The sequence below is a fragment of the Echeneis naucrates genome, chromosome 6 (assembly GCF_900963305.1).
Source record: "Echeneis naucrates chromosome 6, fEcheNa1.1, whole genome shotgun sequence".
NCBI classification, from domain to species: Eukaryota; Metazoa; Chordata; class Actinopteri; order Carangiformes; family Echeneidae; genus Echeneis; species Echeneis naucrates.
This window is the reverse complement of record NC_042516.1, coordinates 18,497,413-18,523,397: the sequence shown is the minus strand read 5'-3', so window position 1 is coordinate 18,523,397 and position 25,985 is coordinate 18,497,413. Positions and strand designations below refer to the sequence as shown.

Genomic DNA, 25,985 nt, shown 5'->3' with positions numbered 1-25,985 from the left:
TTACGGTACGCTCGGTCTTCATTTACGAGTGACTCACTCTCTAGAGGGAGTGAGTGATTTACGTAAATGAGCCGAAGGGGAACCTGACAGTGGCCGCTGAGTGCTAACGTGATATGCTGTAAAACTGCAAAAAGCACAGTACCTTCTTAACAAACACTACTTTGCATTAAATGTTCGAGTGTTATTTTATGTGCACTGGAGAAAATTGCCCTTCATCCAGTTTTATATTTATATTCATGAAAAGCCTCCATTCCAGTCATTATCAGGGTCAAAGAGAGAGAACAGCCACCAAGGCATTTCATGGACAACGTCTCTATCAGGCTGTTTCACCTAAAGTCAAATGGATAATTCAACATGATGGTGGGAAGATAAAACTCTGATACTGGTGTTGTCAGTGATTTGCCATGAAAGAGATCTGAATAAACAATGTTTTTTCTCTTTCATTCCAAAATTCTGCCATATGGTGTCCCCCTGTGCAAACGCGATACATGTAATGCCAAGCTCATTATGCAACGGAGAATATGCATGAGTATTCCCACCGTGGTACCACTTCATTAGAGCAACACCGTGTGCTGTAATTACACACTCATTAACTGTTCATCCTTTTTAATGTTATTGGGATGGACAGCGCTACCGACCCGCTATTCATCATGTGATCCAGCTCTGGCACACTGCCCGCTTATGAAAATGAAAATATGGTTGTGTCAATATATATTTACCATTTGACTTGGATCACTTAAATGGCTCACGCATTAAATATACTAGTCTCTGCTTGTCCTTTTTGCTATGTGGGCCAGGTGAGGAGTTGAACATGTGCAGCTTTTTGGCCTGCAGCTCTTCAACACACAGCTCACCGCGACGGCTCCCGAGCAAAAAATGTAAAATGATGCACAGATGAAAAGGCGCTGAAAATGAGAAAGTCGGTGGGGGTGGGCGACGTCTGCTGAATGGGCCTATAAGGATTTCTACAGTGAAGTATTGTGACGGACGATGACACTCAAGAAGTGGCGCTCTTAATAGCAATTGACTGCAGTTCTAATAAAACCATCAGAAGAACAGAAATCATGTAAATTGTCCATCAAGATCCAATATTTGTCACGCTGCATAAATCACAAATACATTGTTTCTACTAATGAAAGCACCCCCCCCCCACACACACACACCCCCCATGTTGTAGTTGTTGCATCAGTTAAGGTAAGAAAGTTAACATCAGGCTGTAAGTGCATTGAATACCTCTTTGATGAAGAAAATGCAAAACACGGTTTTGTTTCATGAAAAACTATGCCTTAACTTGCCATGCCCTGAGTTTCACACCCGTGTTCTGTTATTTGAAGGTGGTTTCTACCTTCATTCCGCAAGAGCAATTTTTCTTCAGCTGCATCCTTTATAGCTACATTTTCTGCGCTTCCTGGAGGGAATTCGGTTTTCTAGGATGATGACATTGGCTCTAATAAGGTTCAGTGCACACTGGCCCTTCTATCAGGCCAATCCTCAGGTGCAGCTTCAGCTAAGATGGGCCTCTCACCCGGTGGGTCCACAGAGATGGGCATGGTGCGGTTCGGGCATTCACTCACCCCCAAATGGGTCGATGATATACAGCCAATGGGCTCCGGTGCATCACCCTGAAGAGTCAAGCAGAGCTCACTCACCCGGTGACGGCCCTGTCAAGGTCATCAAAGAGAAAACTGGATCTGTGCCATCAAACTGAGAAATCCACCACAAGTGCACATGTGACCAGCAGACCAAGGCAGCCTCCATAATGGAAAGGATGTTTGAGGTCAGCTTTAGGCTTGTGTACCTTATTTATCGTACATTTATAGCACTGTGGAAAATTAAGAGTTAATTTGAGGACACGAGAATGAATATATGAAGGCACTGCTAATGTCATTTATTGCCTCAGCCATTCACAACATGAGAAACACGATGTAAAACCACTCAAGATAAATAGTTTATGGAGCTATATTAGGCAGCAGCGCATTAACATTAAATCAGACATGGACTTTCAATCCTTTACAAAAAAAAAATAAAATGTCCCTTGGCTTAAAAGCCACTTTGTATGTGCTGGCGGTTAGCTATGTCAATCTTCTTTGAATAAATTCATTCATGTTTCATTTCATTTGCACAATTTATGTTCAGAAGAAGCCTAATTTCTTTAAAGTCTGCATTCGCTGACTACTATTACAGATTAATATCTATGTTTTTGGGCCGTTTCACAGTGAACATACAGCCAACCTTTAGAAGCATGTGGACACAGTAGCTGGTGGTGCTGTATCAGCCTGGGGTTGCCCTAAAACTCACCCAAATTCTGTTTTATGTTTGCAAGATCTCCCACAGATCTCATGAGCTCACTTTATCTACCGCACTATAATTTATTTATTCTTTTATTTTTATTTTCTCCATTTCTTACGCTGTTCATATCTTATTACCGGCTGCTCCTCCTTGTTGACTTTATTGAGCCACTCTTCTCTGTATAGCTCCAAAATCGTAGGTATAATCACCAAATATTTTCCGATTCCCACTTCATCTTTTTTAAATAACTCCTCTTCCCTCCACCACTCATGTCCTTTCCACATCTTTCTCTCCTCATCTGGCTGCCTCCCACCCTCCCCCGTTTCCCTCTCTCTCCTTTACATACTCCTGATGTGCTCCTGCTGGCCCCAGTCTGTCTGAGGGGATTAATTGATAGTGAGAGATAATAAATCTTCCCATTAGGCGCAAAGCCCCTGCCCATCGCTCATTATGTGCCCACTACTCGTCAACGCCATGGCCTGGGGTTTCCCACAGCTTTTTTTTTTATTTTTTTTTTTTTTTAAACAGACACGTCTGCCATTGCAACGCCAGCAAGGTTAATCTCTCCCTGTCGCAGTTTTTCGGGCGCCTCTTGTCACGGCACGTGAATTCATGCATGAACACCATTTGAATTTTCTGTTTATTCCCCCCCCCCCCCCCCCCCGCTCTCAAGATTTGCAATGTGTTGCATTTTACATCACTCTGCAGCTGCTGCTGTGCTCAAGTGTAACCCACATTGTTTTGAATGTGAGGATTTCTAAACAAAAACAACAGTTCAAAGAATGTATCTTTTACCTCTTTCTTGTTTGGTATTGTGATCATGAATAAGGGGGGGGGGGGGGAGTCCACACACTGGGAATCATTTGATGGATCTGAATTCCCATTACCTTGAAAGCCTTTTGAGAAATCTTCAAAGGTTCCTCTTTTTGTGTTTTTCGGGACACACTCATCTCCTACATGCATTAGCCCGCTTGTCTTTTCACCCACCTAGGAACCTAACTGATCAGAACTATCTAATGTGTCTCATGGCAAGCATGTTTTTTTTTTTCTTAAACTGAAGAACAAATGTGGCAAAACGCACTGTAAATATTAATCATCCTGGTTGTAAAAGGGCACATCTGACTGTTCACTAAAAGTCTTTGCAATTTGATTTTAACGCCACCTTGACGTGCAGTTTGACTCAATGATCGAATATTAGCGTTGTGCCATTTCCCTGGACACAAATGGTTGAAAACCTCACTATTTTGGGTGAGCAATGGTGATTTGGAAGCATAGAGAATCAAGTAGAATCTAATGATATATTATTGAAGTGATACATGCGCTCTGTAAAGTATTTGGATGTCTGAAAACATCTGTAAGATGCATCCCTGCTAATATTTGGCACAAAAAGCCAATAAAGCTCACTTACATAGTCATAAAAGGGCAAAAATCTAAATATCAAAAAGCAGGTGCTCTTACTTTCATACCACACCAAAATAATTGCAGTATTTGTAATCTCTTAAATGCAATCCTTTCAGGAGACCCCTTAAATATGAAATCTAATGTATTTTTGACATTGACAGCTACATATTTTCAGCAGTGTGATCATTCAATAGTTTGCTCAAGTGGAGATCTGAATAGTTTGTAATTTTTTTATTTAAAACTTCATATAACCCATACAGCAAACTGTACAATTGAATTATTCACAGTGTGTTAAAAAGAAAATAATTCAGTAGCTTTTTCTGGAACATTTTGTTGAGTTCGATCTGCATGTTTCACGTGGATGCCGGTTATTCTAATGTTCTATTAACACATACAGTTACTAGGAAAACAAAATCTTTTTTTTTCTCCTTTTTTTTTTACAAAACCTTACAAAAACTATATTCATAGAAATTCTGCATGTCCACAAAGAAAACCCTGGTTGGCACCAACATATTTATCGTATTTGAGATGTTTTCTGCCAAATGATAGAAGCTGTGCAACTGAAAAGCAAAGGTGTCCATAAAAAGGCATACCGTCATGACTGCTGGAAAATCAAAACTCACACACTGCTAGTGGAACACAGGTTATGTAGCTTACATTTTGCATTACTTTTCTCTCACATTTCATACAATTTTTGTGTAAAATGACATTATTATTCACATTAATTTTATAAAAAGATATATATTCAGTAACCAAACTGACTGAATCAGCCAAATCAGAAACCCTGTTGTAATTCCAACTAATTCTGATTTGTGTTGGTGGTGTTTTTTTTTTTTTTTTTTTTTTTTTTTTTTTTCAATTCTTTTCACATATTACAGAAGTGAAATACAAGCAAACTCGAGTCTTTGAATCATCTGCATGGAAAGCTACAGTACACATGGGGGTAACGGTAATACAGTATAACCACATATCAGCTGCAGCTATACTTAAGACCAGATCCTAATTGGATTTTCAAGAGGAGCAAAGGTCCAGTTACACAAGATAAAACCCTATTCTAAGGGAGGGTCCCCTAAATTCTCGGGGACGTTCAACATCACCATTTCATGTTCACCTTATAGAAATATATTAGCCATCATAAAAGAGGATTTACATACATATTTCCCATCTGGATGACAGTAATCCAATACACTGATAATATAATGCATTTTCATTAAATAAATAAACAAGACTTTTGGGGCTCTGGAACCGGGGTAAAGTGAGGAAGTAGGTTAAAGTGACCTAATGAAATAAATATCTATAACATATTTTACTGTGAACAGAATTCATTTATAACAGTATAAATTTAGCAAAATACATTTTCTCCTGCTGTTCTTATCTACATACTCTACTTTGCAGAAGGGAATCGGTAAACGATTATACAGTGAATCTCTACGAAACCAATGCTAACTTTTACAGATTGGAGTGTCCTTGAATCATTAGATATGTATGCTTTGTTTTTTTTTTTTTGTTTGTTTTTTTTTACTTTTTTGTAGTTTTTTTTTTTTTGTTTTGTTTTTTCCGGGGGGGGGTATCATTTTGATGTATCAACAACATATACCTCACAGAGGTTTGCTGTTCGTCAGCTACTAGGTGACAGTAGCTCACAGGGTTAGGGTTCCTCGTACAGAATGACACCAGTTGTTGAAGATAGACAACGTCCAGAGGAATTAACAGGAACACTCAAAAAACATCATCTCTCTTCTGAGTACTCTCCTTGTCCTTTCAGCAAGATCACACACGACGAGGATATGTTCACATCAGGTGTACTGAAAAAGGAAAAGTCTCGTAGCCTTCCAAAATCTTTTTTTCATTTTAGACCAAACTCTTGGACAGGTTTCATTGAACTCCTAATGCAAAACAACCAATCGGTTGCCAACAGCCTCTAGATCATACCGGGGGGCGGGAACAAAAAAAAAAAAAAAAATCAGTGTTTAAAAAATTGTACTCGGGACATTCAGCTGAGCTCTAGCCACATATGGACGCAGACCAGCACACAGTTTGATAGATATGTCACAATTAAATGCACTGGAGAAAAGATGCACTAGTTTCAAGGTCACAGTCCAGTACCTTTTGTCTCTGTGCCTGACGCGGTTTTTTTTCCCATTTAAACTCACACAAAAACCTGATCCAATTCCTTCCAGACCATTTCTTTAATACCCTGCCTGCTACCATTTTAATTTGTCTTCTTTTAAAAGTGAGACTTCTGGGAAGAATGTTTTTTGAAATTGCAGAAGGCCAACGTTGCATTTTACCAGGATAAGGAAGTTCTTCTTCGGTCTTCCTAATGTATGACGAGAGGTCGTTTGCCACACCAGCAAAAAAATTATTCTGTCACTGTGCCAAGTAGAAGCACCTCACTCCATATTACCCTGCATGTTTCACATTTCATCCACTCTAATCTACGCTGCTTAAAACCTGCAATATGAAACAAGTGCTCTCTAAAACGTCATGTGAGAAGTCCTGTGTCATCCTGCTCTGTGTTTTTCTGTGAAATAGTCAGTTCTTTGGCAATTTAAATGATGACAGTTGTATCGTGTACAAAATCATTTCTGACTTTAAAATGTACTGCTGGTCAAATGTTAATCCAATAGTCCAGGAAAGAATATCCTACCTTTAACACAACTGGCTCCCCACTGCAGCTGTGTTTTGCATCAGTGGTTGTTTACTTGCGTGCGACAGTATAGTTAGGTACCACAATTAGAACAAAATAAAATTTACTGCGCGACTCTTTCTCACGTTCTGGGTTTCCATCAGAGTACTCGTGAACCACGCTTTTTGAAATATCTCTCGTATCCTGCTGCTTATGACTCAATGGTTACCATGTCAGCCTAGACAACATGTTTGAGGCACAGTAACATTATTTTCTGCTGTCAAAGGCCATTGAGGAGTAAATCGATGGGATAAAGGTAAGAACTTGATTTCATAATTTTCATGTGTGGTAAAACTGGTCTCAGGGGGAAAACTGCTCTTCCTCGTCCTCTTGTGTATCTGTTTATTGCCATTCTAGTCCTACTTCAGTCCAATAAAATTCTCAGTCTTCTGACTGAGGATTCCTCGAATGATGTGTATTGTGTTTTTTTTTTTTTTCATTTGTTTGTTTTGAGTTGCGCACGTAAGCATCAGACTTAAACTGATTATTTGGGTGTACCGTTTTCCCAGAACCGCCACCAAATATTTCGTGTACCTCTTGTAGTTGGGATTACAGGGGTGAATGCTGTCATACCTGCGTGGCTGATGCTGCCATTTTCAGTTGCCCGTGTTTCGTTAGTGTCCCTATTTCACTGTGGTTAATGGTATATCTCATGATCCCGTCTATGCCATTGTCTCTAGTCTCCGGCACCGTCCCTGACACATTACTCATGAGGTTCTTCACCTGGGGGGAACACATTGTCATGGGAATACAGGCGTCATCCCAGTGCTGCAGCTCATGTTGTCCTTTCCTGGGAGTCGTCGGTCGTTGTAGGCGTGCATGTTGATCACTGCATCCGTCTTCACCATGACTGGAGGCTGAGGTTTGTGTTTCACTCGCCTCTCGCAGGTGAACGACAGTCTGATCTCGTCCACCATGGCACTGCACAAAGACCTCTGGGCGAAATGGGGGGATGCGGGGAGGGGCGTGAGAAGGAGAAGAGGGGAAAGGGACGGGGGGTAAATGCCTTAGCTTTAAATTGTTCTGACAGCAGAGAGCGTTGACAGTCTGCAAAGCACAAAATGCATTTAGGAAATAACATTGATGTTGTGTTAATACCAGAGTGTGAGCGCGTTTGTGCGTGCACGCGGCTGTCAACAATGTCGAATTGCAGCAACGCCACATGTATCCTGCGAACAGTTCATTATTGCTGCTGCGTCAGAAAGAGTGAATGTGTGCTGCGTGAGCATACATGCAACTATGCCATTCTGACATCTCCAGTGACTAATAATGGATTAATTCTCTTCGCTCCAATTTGCAATTATGCCTGTTAAAATAAGTAAATGTTATATTGCTGTGGCCAAGTACTCCTCAGGATTAGCTAAAGGCATGCAAATCCTTTTATAACATGTTTGAACTAAAAGCCACGAATAGAGCATAGCTTTGGTTTAGAGGCTATGTGGCAAGTATCATAAGAAAATGGGCACAACTAGCAACTACTGTGCTAAAATTGAGGGTGAAATAAATTGAAATCCAAGTGGAGTGTAATTAAATTAATGTGAAGATTTTACACCCATTCAAAGCACAAAATAAAGTTCAAAGAGATTCATATTAAGATAATATGGCCTTCTGTATGAGATTTATGAGGACACATACCTGTTCGCGTTCTGCAGTTTTCCTTAATTTGTAGATGAATTCAGCAATCGCCACAAAAACCGACAGCACTAGGCCAGATGCCAGCACAATAAATATGCCACCCAGATTCTGGATACCCATGGGGCCTGTCTCACGACGCTCTTCATCCAAGCAGCTGCTTCCACTCCACCACTTCTCCTTCAACATGTGTAGGCGCCCGTCCTCCAAGATGCTCAGGATCGCTATGGTGATTTTGTCTCTGTACGGGGACCCTGAAATCAGCATAAGGCCCGTTTTTTTTACTTTGGAGGAAATGCCAGCTGGATTCTGTCATAATAAGGCTCATAAACACGCCGTGGCAGACAGTCTGACGAGTGGCTCAAAGCATCTTGTGCTGATGCATTGTCTAAATAGGGAGTCCTTCATGCCTACTCCCCAAAAGGCAACGCATAACTCATAAACAGTACTAGAACTTTTTGTTTCAGCACTCAGATCTCAAACACCTTTTTCGCATCTTACCGAGCGGCGTGCCGATGCCGTAACCTTTGCTGTCGATGAGCCCTCCCACCTGCGTCAGATTACAATTCCTCCTAGTGATGTAATCGATAGTGGTGGACTCCATAATGAGGGCATAGTCTGACTTCAGTACCCTCTGAATCCCGTCCTCAATAGACTTCACCAGCGACGTGCTCGGCTTGCTGCTCATGAAGGCCCACATTTTCTCGAAGGTAGAGACCTTAGATTTCTGTAAGACATGAAGAGAGCCCATTATAAAAGAAAATATGGCTTTGAACTTCATTTGAACAATCTCCCCTGCTGCAGGTGAGGAAAAAAGCAGCTGAAAGCTATACAATGTTTTTGCCATTCAAAAAGGGTTAGTGATGAGCAAAATAACCTTCAAACACTGTTGCCCTAGGTGTCAAACCTAGGAGTACTCCAAACCATCATATTTGGCTTGTTGCTCAGATGAACGGCTGAATAACTTTGCTCCCATGGGAATTCATCAAAAACCTGATTAAACATTGTCAAAGAAAGCACCTTTGCAGCAAATGACAGAATTTACAAATAGATCCAGATTCTACATCCTGTGCCCAAATGGATTTGTGCGATTATACCAGCTGATCTCCATCTTCACAAGATTAAAGGAGAATAAACTGAAGCTTTGTGCGCATTTATTCTCACAAGTAAAGCTGCAATAATAGAAGCCTTTCTATTAGTCTTGCATTGGGGTATGTGGTATTTCATGCTATTATATATGGGGTCAGATTTACGCCATGTCTAATCCTAGATAATTACTGTCCAAAGACTATCAGCCATTTCAAACTGTGAAAAATGCTATTATAGGACGCACTTTATAGTATATAACTCCACTGGAAGTGTTGGTTGCCCAAAACTGTCATATTAGAATACTTTCTTTCACTCTTGCACTACAAGTGTTGTTTTCTTTTTTTTTTCCAACAGCAGAAAGTGTCCAAGAACTAAACAGATCAGAACAAAATCAACAACAACAACAACAACAAAAAAAAAGACTTTTCATTATCCACATCATTAGACCGATAGGTGAGAGTTTCTGGCTCTCATTTAGTTAAGGAACTGAAACCTTAACCTTAGAAATCAAAAAGGTCCCACAATAAGTAAAACGTCCCAACAGAAACCCGTCTCTCTGCTAAGAGTGCAAAATGGCGTACAACCACATCCAGAAATTTCTTTCGACCTTTTGACAGACGGTGTGGACATTTCCTCAGTACCCCTCAGTGCTTTTGATATGAGTGAGTTAGCAAAACAGCAGCTCATCATAAGAAGGCTTTCAGGTGACACGACAACCTCCCAGCAAACAGTGACCACAAACCTCTTATTATGTTACTAATGCAACATGGCCATTTTAACCACTTCATAATGCCAATGCCGAACCAACAGCAGCCCTTTGTCTTTTTGTTTCACGCCTCATATCCCTCCTACATTTACATGCTGATCAAAATGAATGTACCTCGCTGAAAGTTGCCCGACGCTCTGTGGGCCTCTCGGGCCAGGATGTATATTTACTCTTGTATGTTGTATATATGAGAGCTCTATTTCGTTAAAGGTCTGATTTTTATCATGGGACCATTATTTTATTTATTTCCGGAGAAAATCCAACAAAAGAGTTCCCATCCAGCACTTACATTTAAATGAGCCTTTCCTACAGCGCATAACTGCGGCTCTGCGAATTCAAAGTGGATATCACGGCGTTAAAGTATCTGATAAAGACTTAGATGTGTCAGTGGAGGGTGTGTTAGACCATTTAGTGTGTCACCATAACACAAGTTTAGGGCCAAATCCATCCAACTACATGCATCTGCAAAGCCTTTATCTACTCCCCTGTCTCCTCAGTATTTATGATCCTTCTCCGCCTCATTGAGTCGACATCATTAGGCCTGTCTGTAAGAGTATGGGGGAGCAGAGGGCACTTGAGCCTCGTAGCTCTGATGGATTAGACACCTGGGTTTCCTTCTGTTTATGACACAATCAGCAATCAACTACAAATTTGTCGAAGCACACACAATGATGACAAATGTGTTCTTTTTAAGCTCATAAGTGGGTCAGTGCGTGAAGTTGGATCCAGGTACACTCTTTTTAATGACACCACATTTAATATTCATTGATTCTAATGCGATAAATATGCAAACTTACTGTAGTGCGGCTATTCACAGTAAAGTAAATATGTATCTATTTAAATAGAAACAATGCCGTCAAATTCCGAGGCAGCTCTATTGTTTTATGCGCACGATATCAGCAAAAATCCTGAGCCCAGTTACATAATCAAAGCTTGGGGATCGAGTTTATACACCATTCCGCAAACTCTTCCATGAAGCATACAGTGTTTATGAGTTCAGCTATAAATTTTGCTGGCATAAAAAATTGGGGCAGACAGTTGCCCTGGAAGAATCAATTTTTTTCCTTCCCCCCATTGAATGTCATAAACTTGTGGAGTATCTTCAACAGAAATGTGCAGTGTTTTCATTTTCCAACTCAGAAACTGTAACTCTGTTACATGTGTTATTCTGCAGCAGCAGCAGCATCTAAAGCAAAACTCAAAATAATGAAATAAAGTCAAAGACCCTGTAGGCAAACGCTGGAACTTTGGAATAAAAAAATCATTATGGAGGAACACATCAAACACTGCAGCGAAGTGGAGAAGCTGAAGAATTTACTTTTGCTGTGGGTATTAAGATCTAACTCGAAATATATACATAGAATCTCTTTTGTGGAAGAATATTGATTATTTTTTTTGTACGTGGAAAACAGGCTCACAATATAATTTCACATGCAACCGCTTCATCACTTAGTCACATTATTACTACTGTACAGGTACAAATGTTGTAAGAATCATAAGATCCATTTAATTAACAATATTATAACTAACACTTATGTTTGTGTAGCATCTTTGTTAAACATGAATTAAATTTCTAAATATCTAAAAAGATCGAATGGATACAAAACTAAAGTCAGAACTATTAAATCACGACTACACGTTATTTCCACTGTACCTTAAAGAAGGACATGGTTGCACCGTCTTTGACAACACCATACTCAATTTTTGTCTGCTTGGCAATGTCATCGGCTGAGTCCACAGGCGAGTCCATTCTCTCCACCGTGAGAAAAGCTGCTAAATTAGCTGTATAGGACGATATGATGATGAGTGTGAAGAACCACCAGATCCCACCGATGATCCTGGTCGACAGGGCTTTGGGCATCAGTTCTGATCCTGCAGGCAACACAAAAGTGAGAGCGTAATTCCATTTAACAAATGCAGAAACAAGAATGCTTGCTTTTCTCCCGTTTCTAATTGTTAGAATTAATTGTTAATTAGCCTCCAATTGTTTCTGGCAGTGCCGCTGGTGTTGTTCAAGGTTCAAAAAAGTGAGGTAACAGAAATGGAGCCAGTTTGGCACGTTTCAGATATAGAAAGACATCAAACCTGGAAAACGCTGTCACCCGGGGTTCTACAGCCAGAAAGACTCTCCCACTTCCCGTAAGCTGTGCTGACAGCAATAACTTCCAGCATGTAGTCTCTCAGACCCCATAAATTTGTTGCAGATTACCGTGACTGAGTCCTCCCGAAATAGCGCTCCTGCAACTTTTATTGGATCTCGTTTGTGATGGTCACAACAATAAACGTGCGGCTGGCCGGTATTATGGTCCTGGATAGGTTAGGTTTAGGAAATGATTGTGGTTGCCTTGAAATTGAAAACACGACATGCATCAAAAACTTTTAATGAGTGAATATAAAAAAGTTTGTGTAGTGAATGGAAGCAGCATTTGTTGTTGTACCGCTGATATGGAAGATACTGTCGTGTTCCACAAACAACTGAAACAATCTCGCCAAGGGCCCGGATCATAGTCCTCAATTAGGGAAGTACAGAAGACTGTAATTACACTTAACAGCTTTCTATTGATAACACACTGCAGGCAGTGAGTTGCCAACTTAGACTTATCTATTGAGCATTAATAGCAGTTGATCCTTCCTCCTTATTGAATGTTTTCTCTGAAATTAGTTTTTGCCACGAAGGTATATAGTAATGAAACAGTATTACTGTAATATGTGGTATGACCAATCAAATTTGAAGTGAATAAAAGCAACACTAATCAGCTATAATTCAGTGTTTCCCTACTGTGTCATGATTTTGCCATTTTCATCAGCTTTGTTAGAAGAACATGTGAGATTTAGCAAACAAATCAATGCAGCCTGTTTAGATAGAGGGGAAAAAGAAAAATTAAGATAAAGTACTGAGCCAGATAACAATATACCTTTGAATCAGCCTTGACTTTGAGTGCTCCTCTGCCGAGCAATACTAGGTTTACAATGGCTCACTGACTGGTGTTAAAGTTACTTTATATCTCATCTCTGACAACCTTTAAAATACCCTTGCGCTTTGGGCACTCTGTTACTTTAGTGAGAAGATTTATGAGGGCAATTCTGAAGAGTAACAAGCTCACACAAGGGGGCCTGAGTGGTCAGCTCTTTAACCTCTTCTACCAAATTTGATTGTATTTGTCCTTTGTGGTTTGACACAGACTATATGGTTGAGAACAAGGGAGAAGGGCAGCGTCCCTTAATTCACTGCGACTTCAGAGAGGGAAGATCCAAATGCATTCTGCAGTCGCACTAAAAATAAAGCGAAGCAACGGGCAACTCAATTGAATTCCATACTATAAAAGCGCTGTTGTCAGCAGGGAGCAGTATACGGTGCTGCATCACAGCACTAATAAAAACAAAAAGCGTATCAGTCATATCGGTGGTGGGGAAGTAAAACGATGTCAATCTGCCATACATTTCTGTAAAAGAAGGTCTTGCGTCTTGTAAACCAAGGAAAGAAGAAAATTGTTTCTGTGAAGGTGGTACTAATACTGTTTCAGTAACCAAAAACATAACATCTATCTCACTGGCTGCTCATTCACATTCATTAAAAAATAATGTTAAAAAAAAAATAAAAAATCTCAAATATTTTCGAGATTATACAGGCTTATTTAAAATGGGCAAAATATTTTTGCAGGATTTGATTCCGTGTGTGACCAGTTTGAGAAATTTGGAATAAAAAAATAATAAAAAAGTCAATATTTGCAATATTACTTGACTGACATCGCTGAAGAAGATGCATCAAAAAGTATAAGAAAAAAGTAAGCACCACATGATGTTCAAAAATAAGTGTTATAGTAAACCATTTGTGATGCCAGCCCCACGTGTTGCAGCGTACTTGAGTATTAATATAATTGTCTTTTAGCATTTACAGAACACACAGCATTATGTTAGCTACATGAAGTAAAGGAGCACAATAACTATTAGCTCCCCAAACTCTTATTTGCTGAGAGCAGCAAAATTGTGTCTTAATATTGTCATTTGTGCATATGTTCTTTTCTCTGTTTATACAGAAACAATAAAGGTCCACACGCAATTATGAATATGAGATCCATCTTGAACTAAAACACTGTGCCACCAAAATCTTTCTCGGGCCAGTTCATAATGCAACTCTCAACCATCAGGGTGGTGGCTGTGTGTCAATACAGCAAAATGAAAACTACATACAATAAAACAAGATTTAAAAAAAAACAAAACATTTTGATCATTTTCATCATGCAAAACTTGAGTTTGTTTGTGTTAAGAAGGGATCAATTATGATTTATTATCTTTTTTTATATTTAAATAGCCATATTCCACTACTGGAAGGCCCAAGTGGACGATATAATGGTTGGTGGGTATAATGGTTAAAATTTGCATTTGTCAGAGAAAAGCTCCAAAATGTTGAAAGATTTATAGACTCTTTTAGCTGAGGTCTGAAGGGAAACTACTCTTAGATTTATATTCTCATGTACTCTTATGATTTATATATCAGGATGAAAATGGGCTTTTGAGTCATTCCCCTCCCGCTCTTTCTCTGTAATATATGTATTCTTATTTAAGGAGCACAGTGTGACTCGCTAATCGCAAAATCTGTGAATACTATAGCATATTTTGATAATTGCAGTACCGTGAACACCACAATCCAACACATTACGCTCTAACACTAAAATTCTCAGTTAAGTTAATGAACAGACTGTTTTGCATGTAATGATGGGGTTTTTGTTGTTGTTGAATTTTCAGAAAAAAGAAAAACCGTTAAGAACTCTGTGGATTTAGTAGTCAATCATTCTAAATGTGATGCCTGCTTTTTCCCTACTTGTAATGCCTCACCTGTAAGAACTGGGCTTTCCCCTGAGGGTAGTTAGCTGCACTTGGCATTCAGTGACTATCCCAAAAAAAAAAAAAAACACCCTTTCGGAGCTGCATGCTTTAGCTAGTTGTTAATTGCTTGTTAGTAATGACACCAGCAGATCGAAATGTTTCTTTCATTGCAAGTAAATCTTTACCTGAATTTCAAGAAAGGGGGGCTTCGAAACCACACACCCAAATAACTGCACTACAAATTAGATCATGCACAAAAGAACCAAATAAAGAATAAAGTGTTTTAGCCTAAAGAGTATATATAGAAAATGAAAGGAAATGTGTTATTAGAGAATGAGGAAAAACGGGAATAAACCAAATGTACTTTCAGATATTAGTTTATACAGAGACCAATTTATGGAAAATGATCAGACATATGTTTGTTGTGAGCCTCAGCCTACTGAGACCCCCAGGAACGCATTTGAAGTGCACAAAGTGTTTTCTTTTGCACCTCCTCATATTTTGTGTTCTTTGTGTTGCATATGACACCTCCCTCCCACAGACAAGCTGGCAGATTTTTTTTTTTTTTTTTTTTTGGATCCCTCAAACACATCCATTTGCATTTTAAACATGTCAAGGAAATGGCTTCCGTCTCAGCTGCTGTCACTTGCTTGGCAGACAAGCAAGGGGTGTCTGTTTATGTGACACAGACAAAATACACCTCGCTTCAGATACCACAGTGCAGCATGTGTTACAAGGCAATGTAGGCCAAACGGGTGACACAGAGAGCCGGAAACCGTCAGTTGTTTACTGCTCAGTATCACATAACATTAGAAAATCACGTAGAAACGGAAAAGAATCTGCATCATATGTTGATATTAAGCAAAAGGGATAAATCGGCAAGGTCCTCGTTGACTTTGATATTATTGTTTTAGTTTTTTGTTTTTTCCAGGGATCTATGAACAACAGCTGGCTTTCAATGTCAGCTTCTGTCAGTTTCTGTTAATATGAGAAAAGCAGGAGCAGGCGTCAAGGCACAACACCGAGAACCACGTTTTCAATTATAATACAGAATTCTCGCCTTTAGTTTAATAATATAGGCTGCTAACCAGCTTATTTCGTTCTGATTCCCTTTTCCCCCCTCATCCTCCATCTCGCTCTGCTGCTGCACTCGTAGCCTGCTGCATGCACTGGCAAATTGGCAAAGCTGCTGTGTAGTTTCGCAGGAGTGCTGCCGAGCTTCGGTGCTTAATGAATTGCTGAATGTGTTTGCTGTCCTTACGGGCACAGATCCACTCCCGAGTCTCACTGAGCCTCCTCGATTTGTCTTGTTACACTGAGGTTAAACATTTTATTACTCGGTCTTTTTTCCTCCACAGTTCACTTCATTAGGTTATTTCTGGGCCTTCATTTGCTTACCTATCCCTTTAAGGCAACACCTAACGAGCGAAATCCTATTTGTATCCCAATGATTTTTTTGAGTCAAAAGGTAGAATTAAATCTGCTGCGGACAGCGTAGTCACAGGTAAGGTTGTTCTGCTGGAAGGAGAAAGTGCTGCATTTGGTCTGATGTTATAAATGCATGCATTATTGAATACTTGTTGAGCTGTTTTAGGTGAGACATATGGATCTTTCATAGTTGGAGAATTTCAGTACGGCACTGAACAAATCACAGCAGCCAGTTGTAACATGGCTGACAGCTGGCATTTGTCAGACATGCACCTCAAGTCACCCTTTTTGGCCCTTTACTCTGAAAGCTCCCGAGCAGGGCCAGTGACTGCGTTATGGGCAAATAAATGCAGCAGTGTTTTCCATCCTTAGCTGCCAATCTTTGACAAGTCCCTGGCACATACTCTTCCCTTTTTGAACAGCAGGAAGGTGACAACAGCCTTCCTTTATCATGTAAGGCTGAGCTCTGCAGTTGTTCTTGACAGGTAAATGTCGTGTAAAACAGTCACGGAATGGAAATCATGGAGCTTGTCAGTTAAAGAGGCGGAAAGTGGGAGCTTGCAGTGCACGGGAAAAGAGGGTGGCGTGACAGTTTTGTTTTTGACAGGGAGACGTGTGCGCCACCATACCTTGCTGCATTAAGGAGCCGACTCCGAACCAGAAGCTGTTGAGGAGGGTGAAGTTGTTCTCCACCACATCTGATCCCGGGTTACAAGGATGGGCATCGTACCACTCGTATGGACTGAACCTTCGAATTAGACATGGAGTTGGAAAACTGTTTACAAAGTTATGACACTGAGAAAGTGCAAGACTGAATTTGTTTCTGTCCTTTGAGAGCGTTTGGGCTGACGACCGGCGACCACAAACACAACCTTGACGCGCTCTTTCCTTCAACTGTAAAGTTGATGGCTGGTTTCTTAGTACCAGATACAGCAGACAGTGGACAACCTTAATAATAAACACTACAGCTGCAAGCACTCAAAGATGTAAAAAAATACTGGAAAGCTCAGTATAGCTGACGGTGATTAAAAAGTTGGTTGAAACTTTTCTTGTGGATTCTTGAATAGGAGCCAACGCTGCACATCTTTTGAGCCACTGTTGACACAAAACACATTGACTAGTGCAGCTTTATTAGTGTGACACTGCATGTGGCCCTAAGATTCATGCAACAATGAGAGCAACCATCCATAAATTTCTAGATCTTTCAAAACTGAATTTTTACTTCCTTTACAGATTAAAAAAAATAAAATGTCAGAAGGTTTTTAAAATAAATCTGTACTGATTTTTAGGCTTTACCTTTCAAAAAACTATTAAGTGCTTCCAATATACTTTTGTACTTAAAGGTGATGGACGATCCGCAAAAATATTTTTCAAACGATATAAAATGTCACGTTTGAGAATGTGAGGACTTGGCTTAAAGTCACACAAAACCATAAAGCGAGTATCTTTCCATATCTGCGCCATTTAGTTTGACACCTGCTGAAAATGCTTCCCACCTTTTTCATTGCACAAGTCATTTTCAGAGGCAAATGCTGAGATAAAACATACTAAATGTCACTTTCCCCCCTTTTGGAATTTATTTATACAATCTGAACAATCTTTTTCGTCTCTGGCTCTGCATTATTGGTGCGTTGCATTCTGAGTAGAATTGCATCCCTTAGGCTCCACATAGTATCGCTCCAAAATGTGGCATGTATTACTTTGATGAGAGATTTAGTAGGAAGTACTAATGACAAAAGAAAAACACCCTTTCCATCAAAAAAAAAAAAAAAAAAAACAGAAGTAAAATGGCACACTGGGATGAATGTTAGGGTAGATACTCTCAGTTCTGATGGACTACAGTACGAGAAAATTCAGAAAGATTTAATTATTGAAATGTCTATTGTTAAAGCAATAGATACACGTCAATCTAATTGCATGCTCAAGAAATATTTCGTTATATATCCTGTTTTAATCAGAGACCTAATAGGCACTAGTGTTAATTATGAATCAGCTTTTATAATAATAATTTTGAGCCAACATTTCGCAAATTTTCATCTTAGTTGAGCAATTAGATGTCTGAACTGATGAAAAGTGAAAGGCTGTGTGGGAGCACTGTTGGCTTGTCTAAGTGCCCATTTTGTGCATTCAAATGTCAAATGTGCTCGTTGGTGTTTCCATTTTAGACTTTTTCCTGAGATTCCCATCAGAGAGGCCTTGAGCAGCTGCTGCATAAATGTGGCGCTCCCTGCCATTTCAATTAAATTCCCCCCAGTCTCATTTTTGGTTTTACTTTAATGTTAAATTGAAAGGCATGGTCGGATAATATGGCAGCGTGATAGCAAAGAAGCAGGGACAATGTGATTGATACACACACATGTACTGGATTTAAAAATGGCAGAAATGAATCGGTGGCAGGGCTGTTGCCCCACAACAAGAAGGTCTGGGGGGCGATTCCTGGGCCTGTGGGCCTTTCTGTGTGGAGTTTTCATGTTCTCTGCATGTGTTTCCTCCCACCGTCCAAAGACATCGTGTTCGGGTTAACTGGTGACTCTAAGTTGTCTGGAGGTCTGAGTGTGAGTGGTTGTTGGTCTCTGTCTGTCTGTGTTGGACTGGTGACCTGTCCAGGTTGAACCCCACCTTCAGCCAATGTGAACTGGGATTGGCTAACCCCCCCACCCCGTGACCCAGAAACGGATAAGCTGTAAAAGATGAATGAGTGAATAAATCAGGGGCAATGTTTTATTTTTTTTCCCCACCCCACAATTTCAAGTGCAATCTCTGCACAGAGGAAATAACAGCGCTGGTTCAATACAAGCTGGTTCTTTGCTAATTTCTAAAAAGGTTGTGCTGGCAAGCAGAGCCACGCGGTTCAGACCTTGTGCTGTTCAGGCCTATACAAAACTGTCAGCTAAACAACAGTGTTAACTGCCAGCCAAGACTACAGCCTACACAGAGGAGGTGATCTGGAAAGCGCTTGGCATCTAAACCATCCTGTTTGCATTTGCAAGCATTATATTGAATATGTCCAATCATGCAAAATGCACTTTGCTCTGATGTTTCAGTGCTGCCAGTCATTAAATTATTCTTTTTCACACCCTAATAACACCACGATTAATTAGACACACCACTAGCGCAGAGCATATGAACTGCTTACATGGCAGCAGATTTCAATCATATTCTTGTTTATTCTTTCAAAAATAAAAATTGAGTCTGAGCTGTGCAATTTTTTTTTTTTTTCAGTTAAAACATTAGTTTGTGTTTTTGCTGTAATCAGTGAATCCAACAAAGAGGCAAACTCGAGAATGATTGAATCCAATTCGCAATCATTTTCAACTTCCCCTGCCTGCTTGTTACTTTCAGTGGTGATTATCTTGGTTCCCACTCGAGATGGAAATCTTTAAATACAGGTATTAGTTATTTAAAAAACTCGACGGATATTTCTGCAACAACTGTTCAGTGTAATCAAAAGTTATAAATAAGAAGAGCAGTTGTTATCTGGGGGGGGTGACTTGATAAAACCGAATTAACAAATGTAATTTCGGGGTGAGCAATGGAACTCGACTGCACAGAGGAACAAGCGATATGGCGCTTTGGCTACACAAGAATTTGTGAAAATACTATCAAGTCACAGTATTTTTGTAGGGATTTGTAAACTGTGGGAAAAGTATGCCAGGCTAAATTAACCTCAAAACCATCTGTTGTTGTAGACTAAGATACAAGAAAATAAAAACATTTTCCACGGACATATAAGGACTTTAGTATCTTATCGGTCTTGCGTGTGTGTAGACATGTTTGGAAAAAATGAAAGTGCTGAAAGACAGCTATTGTTTAGCAGATTTCTGAAAGACCAATCCAAAGTGTTTGTTTGATACTGTTGCAGGTAAATCCCTGACACCTCTGTAGGATTTAAAATGACCTACTTATGCTGAAGTAGCCTTCTGATTGTTCACTGCTGTTTGTTTTGTGCTTGCATGTTGCAGAATTGGGGCCATAACTCTTCAGCTACCTAGGCTGGCCTCCAAAAAAAGACTGATGCAACAATTTAAGATGATTTTGTGCTTATGTGAAGCCACTCAAGAATTTCTTTGGTCTCTCAACCATAAATGGGGATGGAGGAGTGCAGCTGTTTGCTCTCAAGCCCTCAGAACTCTTTTCATCACCCGCTTTTCTAGAACTTCCTCAAGCACCAATTTGCATGAGAAGCAGCAGGAAATACCGACAATGATGCTAACAGGATATTCATCATATTCATGACCTAAAAAAAATGACAAGTGAGATACTTTTTATTCAATCAAACTGATAATCTCCATCTATAATAACTTTGACTTATTACTGCCAGGAATTTCTTCTTCTTCTTCTTCTTTTTTTTAAGAAATGCTTATCAACCATAAATAAACTCCTCTGATGAAATGCTACACAAGGTGTGTATATTTAATTCAAAAGAGTTGATCTTTTGAAGCTGCATTGCCTTTTCTGAAAACATTGCACAGGAAACAAGATATTTCACCCTGAATGGGACTTTGCAACTCAACCTCTTCTTGACATTTTTCTGTATTGCTCCTTCCTGCAGAGAGCTCATGCAGATATAACTGTTAGCTGCTGGGTTGTGATCAAGGCAAAGTGTGACAAACCGGCCAGGGCGCTCAAATATAAGTCTAAAATGGTATCAGAGAAAATGACTGTCTACTGAACAACCCAATATGGGGGGGGGTGAAAGACGAATAGGGCAATTTAAATGAGACTTCTGCACTTCTTACCTGGCAATAACAAAAAGGACGCAGCTGACGCCCAGGTAGGCCAACAGGATGTAGACCCAGATGTCAGGAGTCATCGGGTTCAGGAAGGAGAAGAAGCCATTGTTGGTGGCGTTGGGTTTGCGATACAGGATGCTGATGCCCATGCTCATGAAGGGCTTGGAGAAGTCAACAAACTTTTCCCGCATGTAGGTAATGGTGAGAGGAGCCACTGCCAGGTCTGCTCTCTGTAGAGGAAAAATGAAAATGTCACAAAAATTTTTCACAGATTTCTGGTTGCAGAAGAGGGACTTTTTTTTTTTTGTCAAAATCATAACATGGCTATATATATATATATATATATATATATATATATGTGCCAAGAAGATGAATCTTAAGACCTTTCCTTTAGTACCACCCATAACACATAAGAGTTGAAGTAAAATATCTCCACAACTATTAGATGGATTACTATAACGTGAACATTTACAACAACCTTGCTGGGTTTAGCTTTGTTATGCCATGCTATATTTCATTGATATTGTCACTCATGCACTGGAAGGTTATAAAATGTGGAGATTTACATCACACTGCAACACTCCACATAGAAAATGTGAGACTTTTTTTCTGTCTCTTCAGTAATGCCTTTTGGAATGAGCCTCGACACCGTTGCAATGCAACACAGCTATAAAGCCATTTTTGAATGTCACTAGAAAGACACAGCAACACCGTATGGCATTGTACAATGGACATGGCCGAGCATGACAGATACGTTTCAGTCACCTGTTCTACGCGTTTGACTGCATATTCAGAATGTTTCCATTTATATTGGCAGCCTGCACAACTCCCCTGCACCATGTCTGGACAGGAGGTTAATGAAACCAGCTGCTTGGTTCACGCTCGGCTTCCTCTTTCTTCCAAGAAACAAGACAGCTGAAAACAGAAGGCTTTCTTTTCCTCTCATGTAGTGAAAGTATTGGGAGAGAAACAGAACTTGGTAAAACTACAGTGATCTGTTTATGAACAGGTGATGTGAGACTGCATATTTGCTTGTGTATTTCATGTAAAACCAGGACACCTGATCCTACAGAAATCAAATCTGCTGGTGTCAAAAAGACATACAAAGTTAATGATAAATGATGGAGCCACTTCCTCCCCTCCTCTTGTGTACTGATGTATTCTGTCATTTAGCCAGTTTTCACTCTTTAAAAACCTACTTTTTTTTTTTTTTTTTTTTTTTTTGTACAACCCCCATTGCGAAACAGTTGTAAATAAATTCAGGATACATTGATTTGCAAATCAACATAGATTGATAATATTGTGCACTGTAGGTGGTGGTATTTTCAAAGTCTTTGCAATTTTTCAGAAATTGTTCAACAATTTCTAGACAGTTTGTTGCAGATAGGTGAACCTCTTCCCATCTTTACATCTCCCTCTCTGAAATGCTACTTTTATAACGAGTCATGTTGCTGGCCTGCCACCAACTGACCCAATTGGTTGTCAAATGCTCCTCCAGTTGTTTTTCATTTGTTACTTTTCCAGCCTTTTGGTACCTTTGTTCCAACTTTTTTGAGATCTGCTGCCCCCATCAAATTCAAAATAAGCAAATATTTTCCGTGGAACGGTAAAATGTCTGTTTCAAGGCCTGATATGTTGTTCAGTTTCGACTGGGAATAAAATATGGGAATGGGATTTGCAAATGAATGTGTCCTGTTTTTATTTACATTTGAGACAGCATCGCAACTTTTTTGGATATGGGGTTGTAAACTGTTTCTTGGCCCAAAGGCTATTCTTAACATGAAATGTTTCACTTTCCCTGTGGCTCAGGCAGCTCCTCCCACAGATTTACATGATAAGATCTGCTCAGCAGCAAACAAAGGTCAGAAAGGAAACATTTTTACATTGCGTGAAGGACTGTGGATTAAGTGCCCCTGTGGTCGAGCGCCATGGTTGCTAAATGCACGGTGGCCTCTCAAGACACGGAAAGATGGTGGGGGGAAAAAAAACCTGTGCATCCTGCTGTGCATCTGCTGTCTCCCTTAAACTATTCAAATTCGTACATCACATACTGCACCCTCTGTTATCTTCTGCCAACTGCAGCTTTGAACCAACCTGCCACTCAGCCAGAAGATCAACCAGCGTGCGATTGCAGACATCCCCACGGTGGGCTAATATACATGCTGCATGTGCTTGTTCAGCTTACTTCCGAGGCACACAAAGTGAGCACAAGCAAGATAACCTAATAGGGCCCTGCTGCGTGGCACATGGTTGGGTATTATCTGGGTTTGCAGATGGCAGGCTTAGTGGTGTTCTCCCTCCGGACCTCCTTACCTGATGACAGCCTGGAGGATTCGTGAAATAACAACTCACATGATCTGCACATTTTCACCCCACTGACATCACACTGAACCTTCTCAACATCAGTATAATGAGCTGTTTCTTATAGCTGTTTTAATTAAATCATTAAAGCCGTTTGGGGATATTAGTATTATTATCCCATCGCTTAAAACCAAAGCTTTTTGGGCTCAACAAAAATTCAGAATGTTCAGTGTGCAGTTTTTATGCACTTTAGAGCATGCAGTCATAAGTCTTATAAAAGAATTACAAAGCACTTACATATGTTTGCCTTTTTTTTCCTAGAACAGATAGAAGTGCAAATGTGCCTCTGTGGAATGTGTCGTAATTGCAGAGAACACTTTGCTAAACTATGCAATGGTTACTTCAGATAACAGACGTCGTTGGGATGCTGAGGGAATGTGAAAAAGGCTGATTGGGTAGTTGTACATGCATTTAGAAACGACGCCACGGTGGGATACAAGAGCACAGCGTGCAGACAACACACAACAGTATAGCTACGCCTGAACCGTCTCATATCAAAACATACAAAGAGCTGATGACACATACAGAATGTAATCAAGAGTTTGTTACCATGCATAAGTCCTTGTTGATTTATTCAAGGGTACTTGACTAATGTTTGTTGTTGTGGCTGTTGAACTCGCACTCCTTCAGCTACCAGTCAAGTTTCCCTCCACTCATCCACATCACAATGCACTCACATATGATTGCAGTGATAAAGTCCATTTCAGCCATTTGCAGAATAGAGCACACTTAATTATTATAACATGATCATGTTGTAATAAACGGGTGTTTTTGGTTGTTTACTTTTTTTTATTCTATTCAAATTCTGTTAAAATCCTGTTTACTCGTTAAAAGTTTGATTTGAAGTGACCATTTGATTGGAAGGAGAAAAAACGACCAAAGATATAAAGCATCGCACATGGCAGGAAATATTTTTGATATTTGATTTTAATGATGCCTAATTTTGCCATAACACAAATGAAATGCTGTTCACTAGCTTTTTATTGAATGAGCTATCTGTATAGACAAAGGGGACGCGAGCTGGCTATAAGTTATCTGTCGAAGCAAAGATTAATTGCCATGACAGAAACAAATGATGTGCTAAGCACGCTATTAACATTTGCATCACAGCATGATTAAAGTGATCATTTATTGTGACTAACTCAAGTTTAACAAGGCCTGTTGCATCATTTAGCACCTTCCAAACAATGCCCTTTGGCGCTGCAGTGGGCTTTGACTACACAGAGGGAAATAAAGGATTGCCGTTTGCCATTCAGAAACATCAGTTACATGGGGAGTAAAGCATAATAGCAACCTATTCAAATCAAAACAAAACCAGCACACACACACACACACACACACACACACACACACACACACACACACACACACACACCCTGAGCTTTACCTGAAACCTTTCACATCTCCGTCAGTGTATGACAAAGACTTGAACTACAGAAATCAATGCAGGTTTACTACCAGTTTTAATAAGCCCTAACGTTGTTCTCTTAGAAAAGCTGTCAGTCAAAGAGTTTTGGGTAAATCTGCGGCTATGATTTATGAGGGTAGACGGCGTGAGCCAAGAATGCACGAGACGTGTGCTCCAGCATCAGTTCGATCAGCTTAAACCTACCGTTTTGCCTGTTTTCCACAGCGACACAGACCTTATCTAACATCACAATCCTTATTTAAGTAAAGACACTGATCCCCCAGTAAACTGTTATACATCTTGTTTATCTGTATTACTGCGAGGGGAGCAGTGACTTCTTAAGAGGTTAAAACAGTCATGAATACAAATTGAACAGATAACAATAGTGAATGCATACAAGATATAAGAAAATAGCCGCTAACTGTAGGCTCCTTTTTAAACTCGACTGGAAGAGCAGGTGCAGTATAGTTTGTAGTTTACTCTCATGAAATCAGTAGCCTCGCTGGCCTCTCGTATCACTCCAGGGCCAGATCTCCTGAGCGCACCTTAAAGTTTATGTTTCAGGTCTGCTGAATCACGATCAGCTTATCCATACCGACAAGGGTAAGGAGAGCACTGGACCACAAAATAGAACCGACTGAAAATCCACAAAGACGATGATATGCACCCTTGGCCATGCGATAAGGAGCAGTAAAAGCAATAACTAGCAGTCTAGATTTTAATCTTCTCTCCTGCTGCTATTTACAAAAGCAATAGACCTAAAAAAGGATAAAATATATTGGTATTTCATAAAAAAAGTATTAAATCAGTTAACTGAATTTATCTGCTGCTTCATAATTTCTCCTTCTCTAAAGCGGTAAACCAAAGGCAAACGGAGCAAACAGCTATACATTGGTGCGTAAACACTGTCGTTTCAGTGGCTTACATTTGTGTCAAAGCTGAGTCCGGCGGTCTCCATCACCAAATGCTACATCTTCACGGAGCACATGCCATGTGTCATCCTAATCTCTTTTTTTTCTTTTGAAATTTTGCTGTCAGAAAATAAACAGACTCTCTGCTGCCAGCTGCACCATTTCCCTTTAAATCGAAGTACAAACAAACAGAGAACACATGGGCCGTTTTTAATGGTTGAGTCATGCATCTCCATTTCATGCCAGGATTCTCAGCTTTTAGTAATCAATTTTTTTCCCCCCTCAAGGCTATTGTTATCAACGAGGAGCTAGCAAAGAGCTTGGATGGAGAAATAAAGTGCTGCATTGGGAGCCCACCTTTCTCAACCCTTTCAGCACCGAACCATTGACTCCTGCCATACGATTCCCTGCACTAAATGCCACTTAAGCTATTACAAGTTTTCAGCTGAGT

General features: G+C 40.0%; 1 protein-coding gene across 1 annotated transcript in view; it reads right to left on the bottom strand.

The window, feature by feature from the left end:
• Positions 1-6,972: 6,972 nt before the first annotated feature.
• grik3 (glutamate ionotropic receptor kainate type subunit 3) overlaps positions 6,973-25,985 on the bottom strand; it is an 83,062-nt gene continuing 64,049 nt past the window's right edge. The window contains exons 11-16 of the mRNA XM_029505124.1: positions 20,861-21,084; positions 16,751-16,869; positions 11,521-11,738; positions 8,513-8,738; positions 8,015-8,265; positions 6,973-7,314 (exon numbers count right to left, since the gene is read on the bottom strand). Coding sequence (XP_029360984.1) covers positions 7,120-7,314; positions 8,015-8,265; positions 8,513-8,738; positions 11,521-11,738; positions 16,751-16,869; positions 20,861-21,084 — 1,233 coding nt within the window. The 3' untranslated portion in view covers positions 6,973-7,119. The remainder of the gene's footprint in view (positions 7,315-8,014; positions 8,266-8,512; positions 8,739-11,520; positions 11,739-16,750; positions 16,870-20,860; positions 21,085-25,985) is intronic.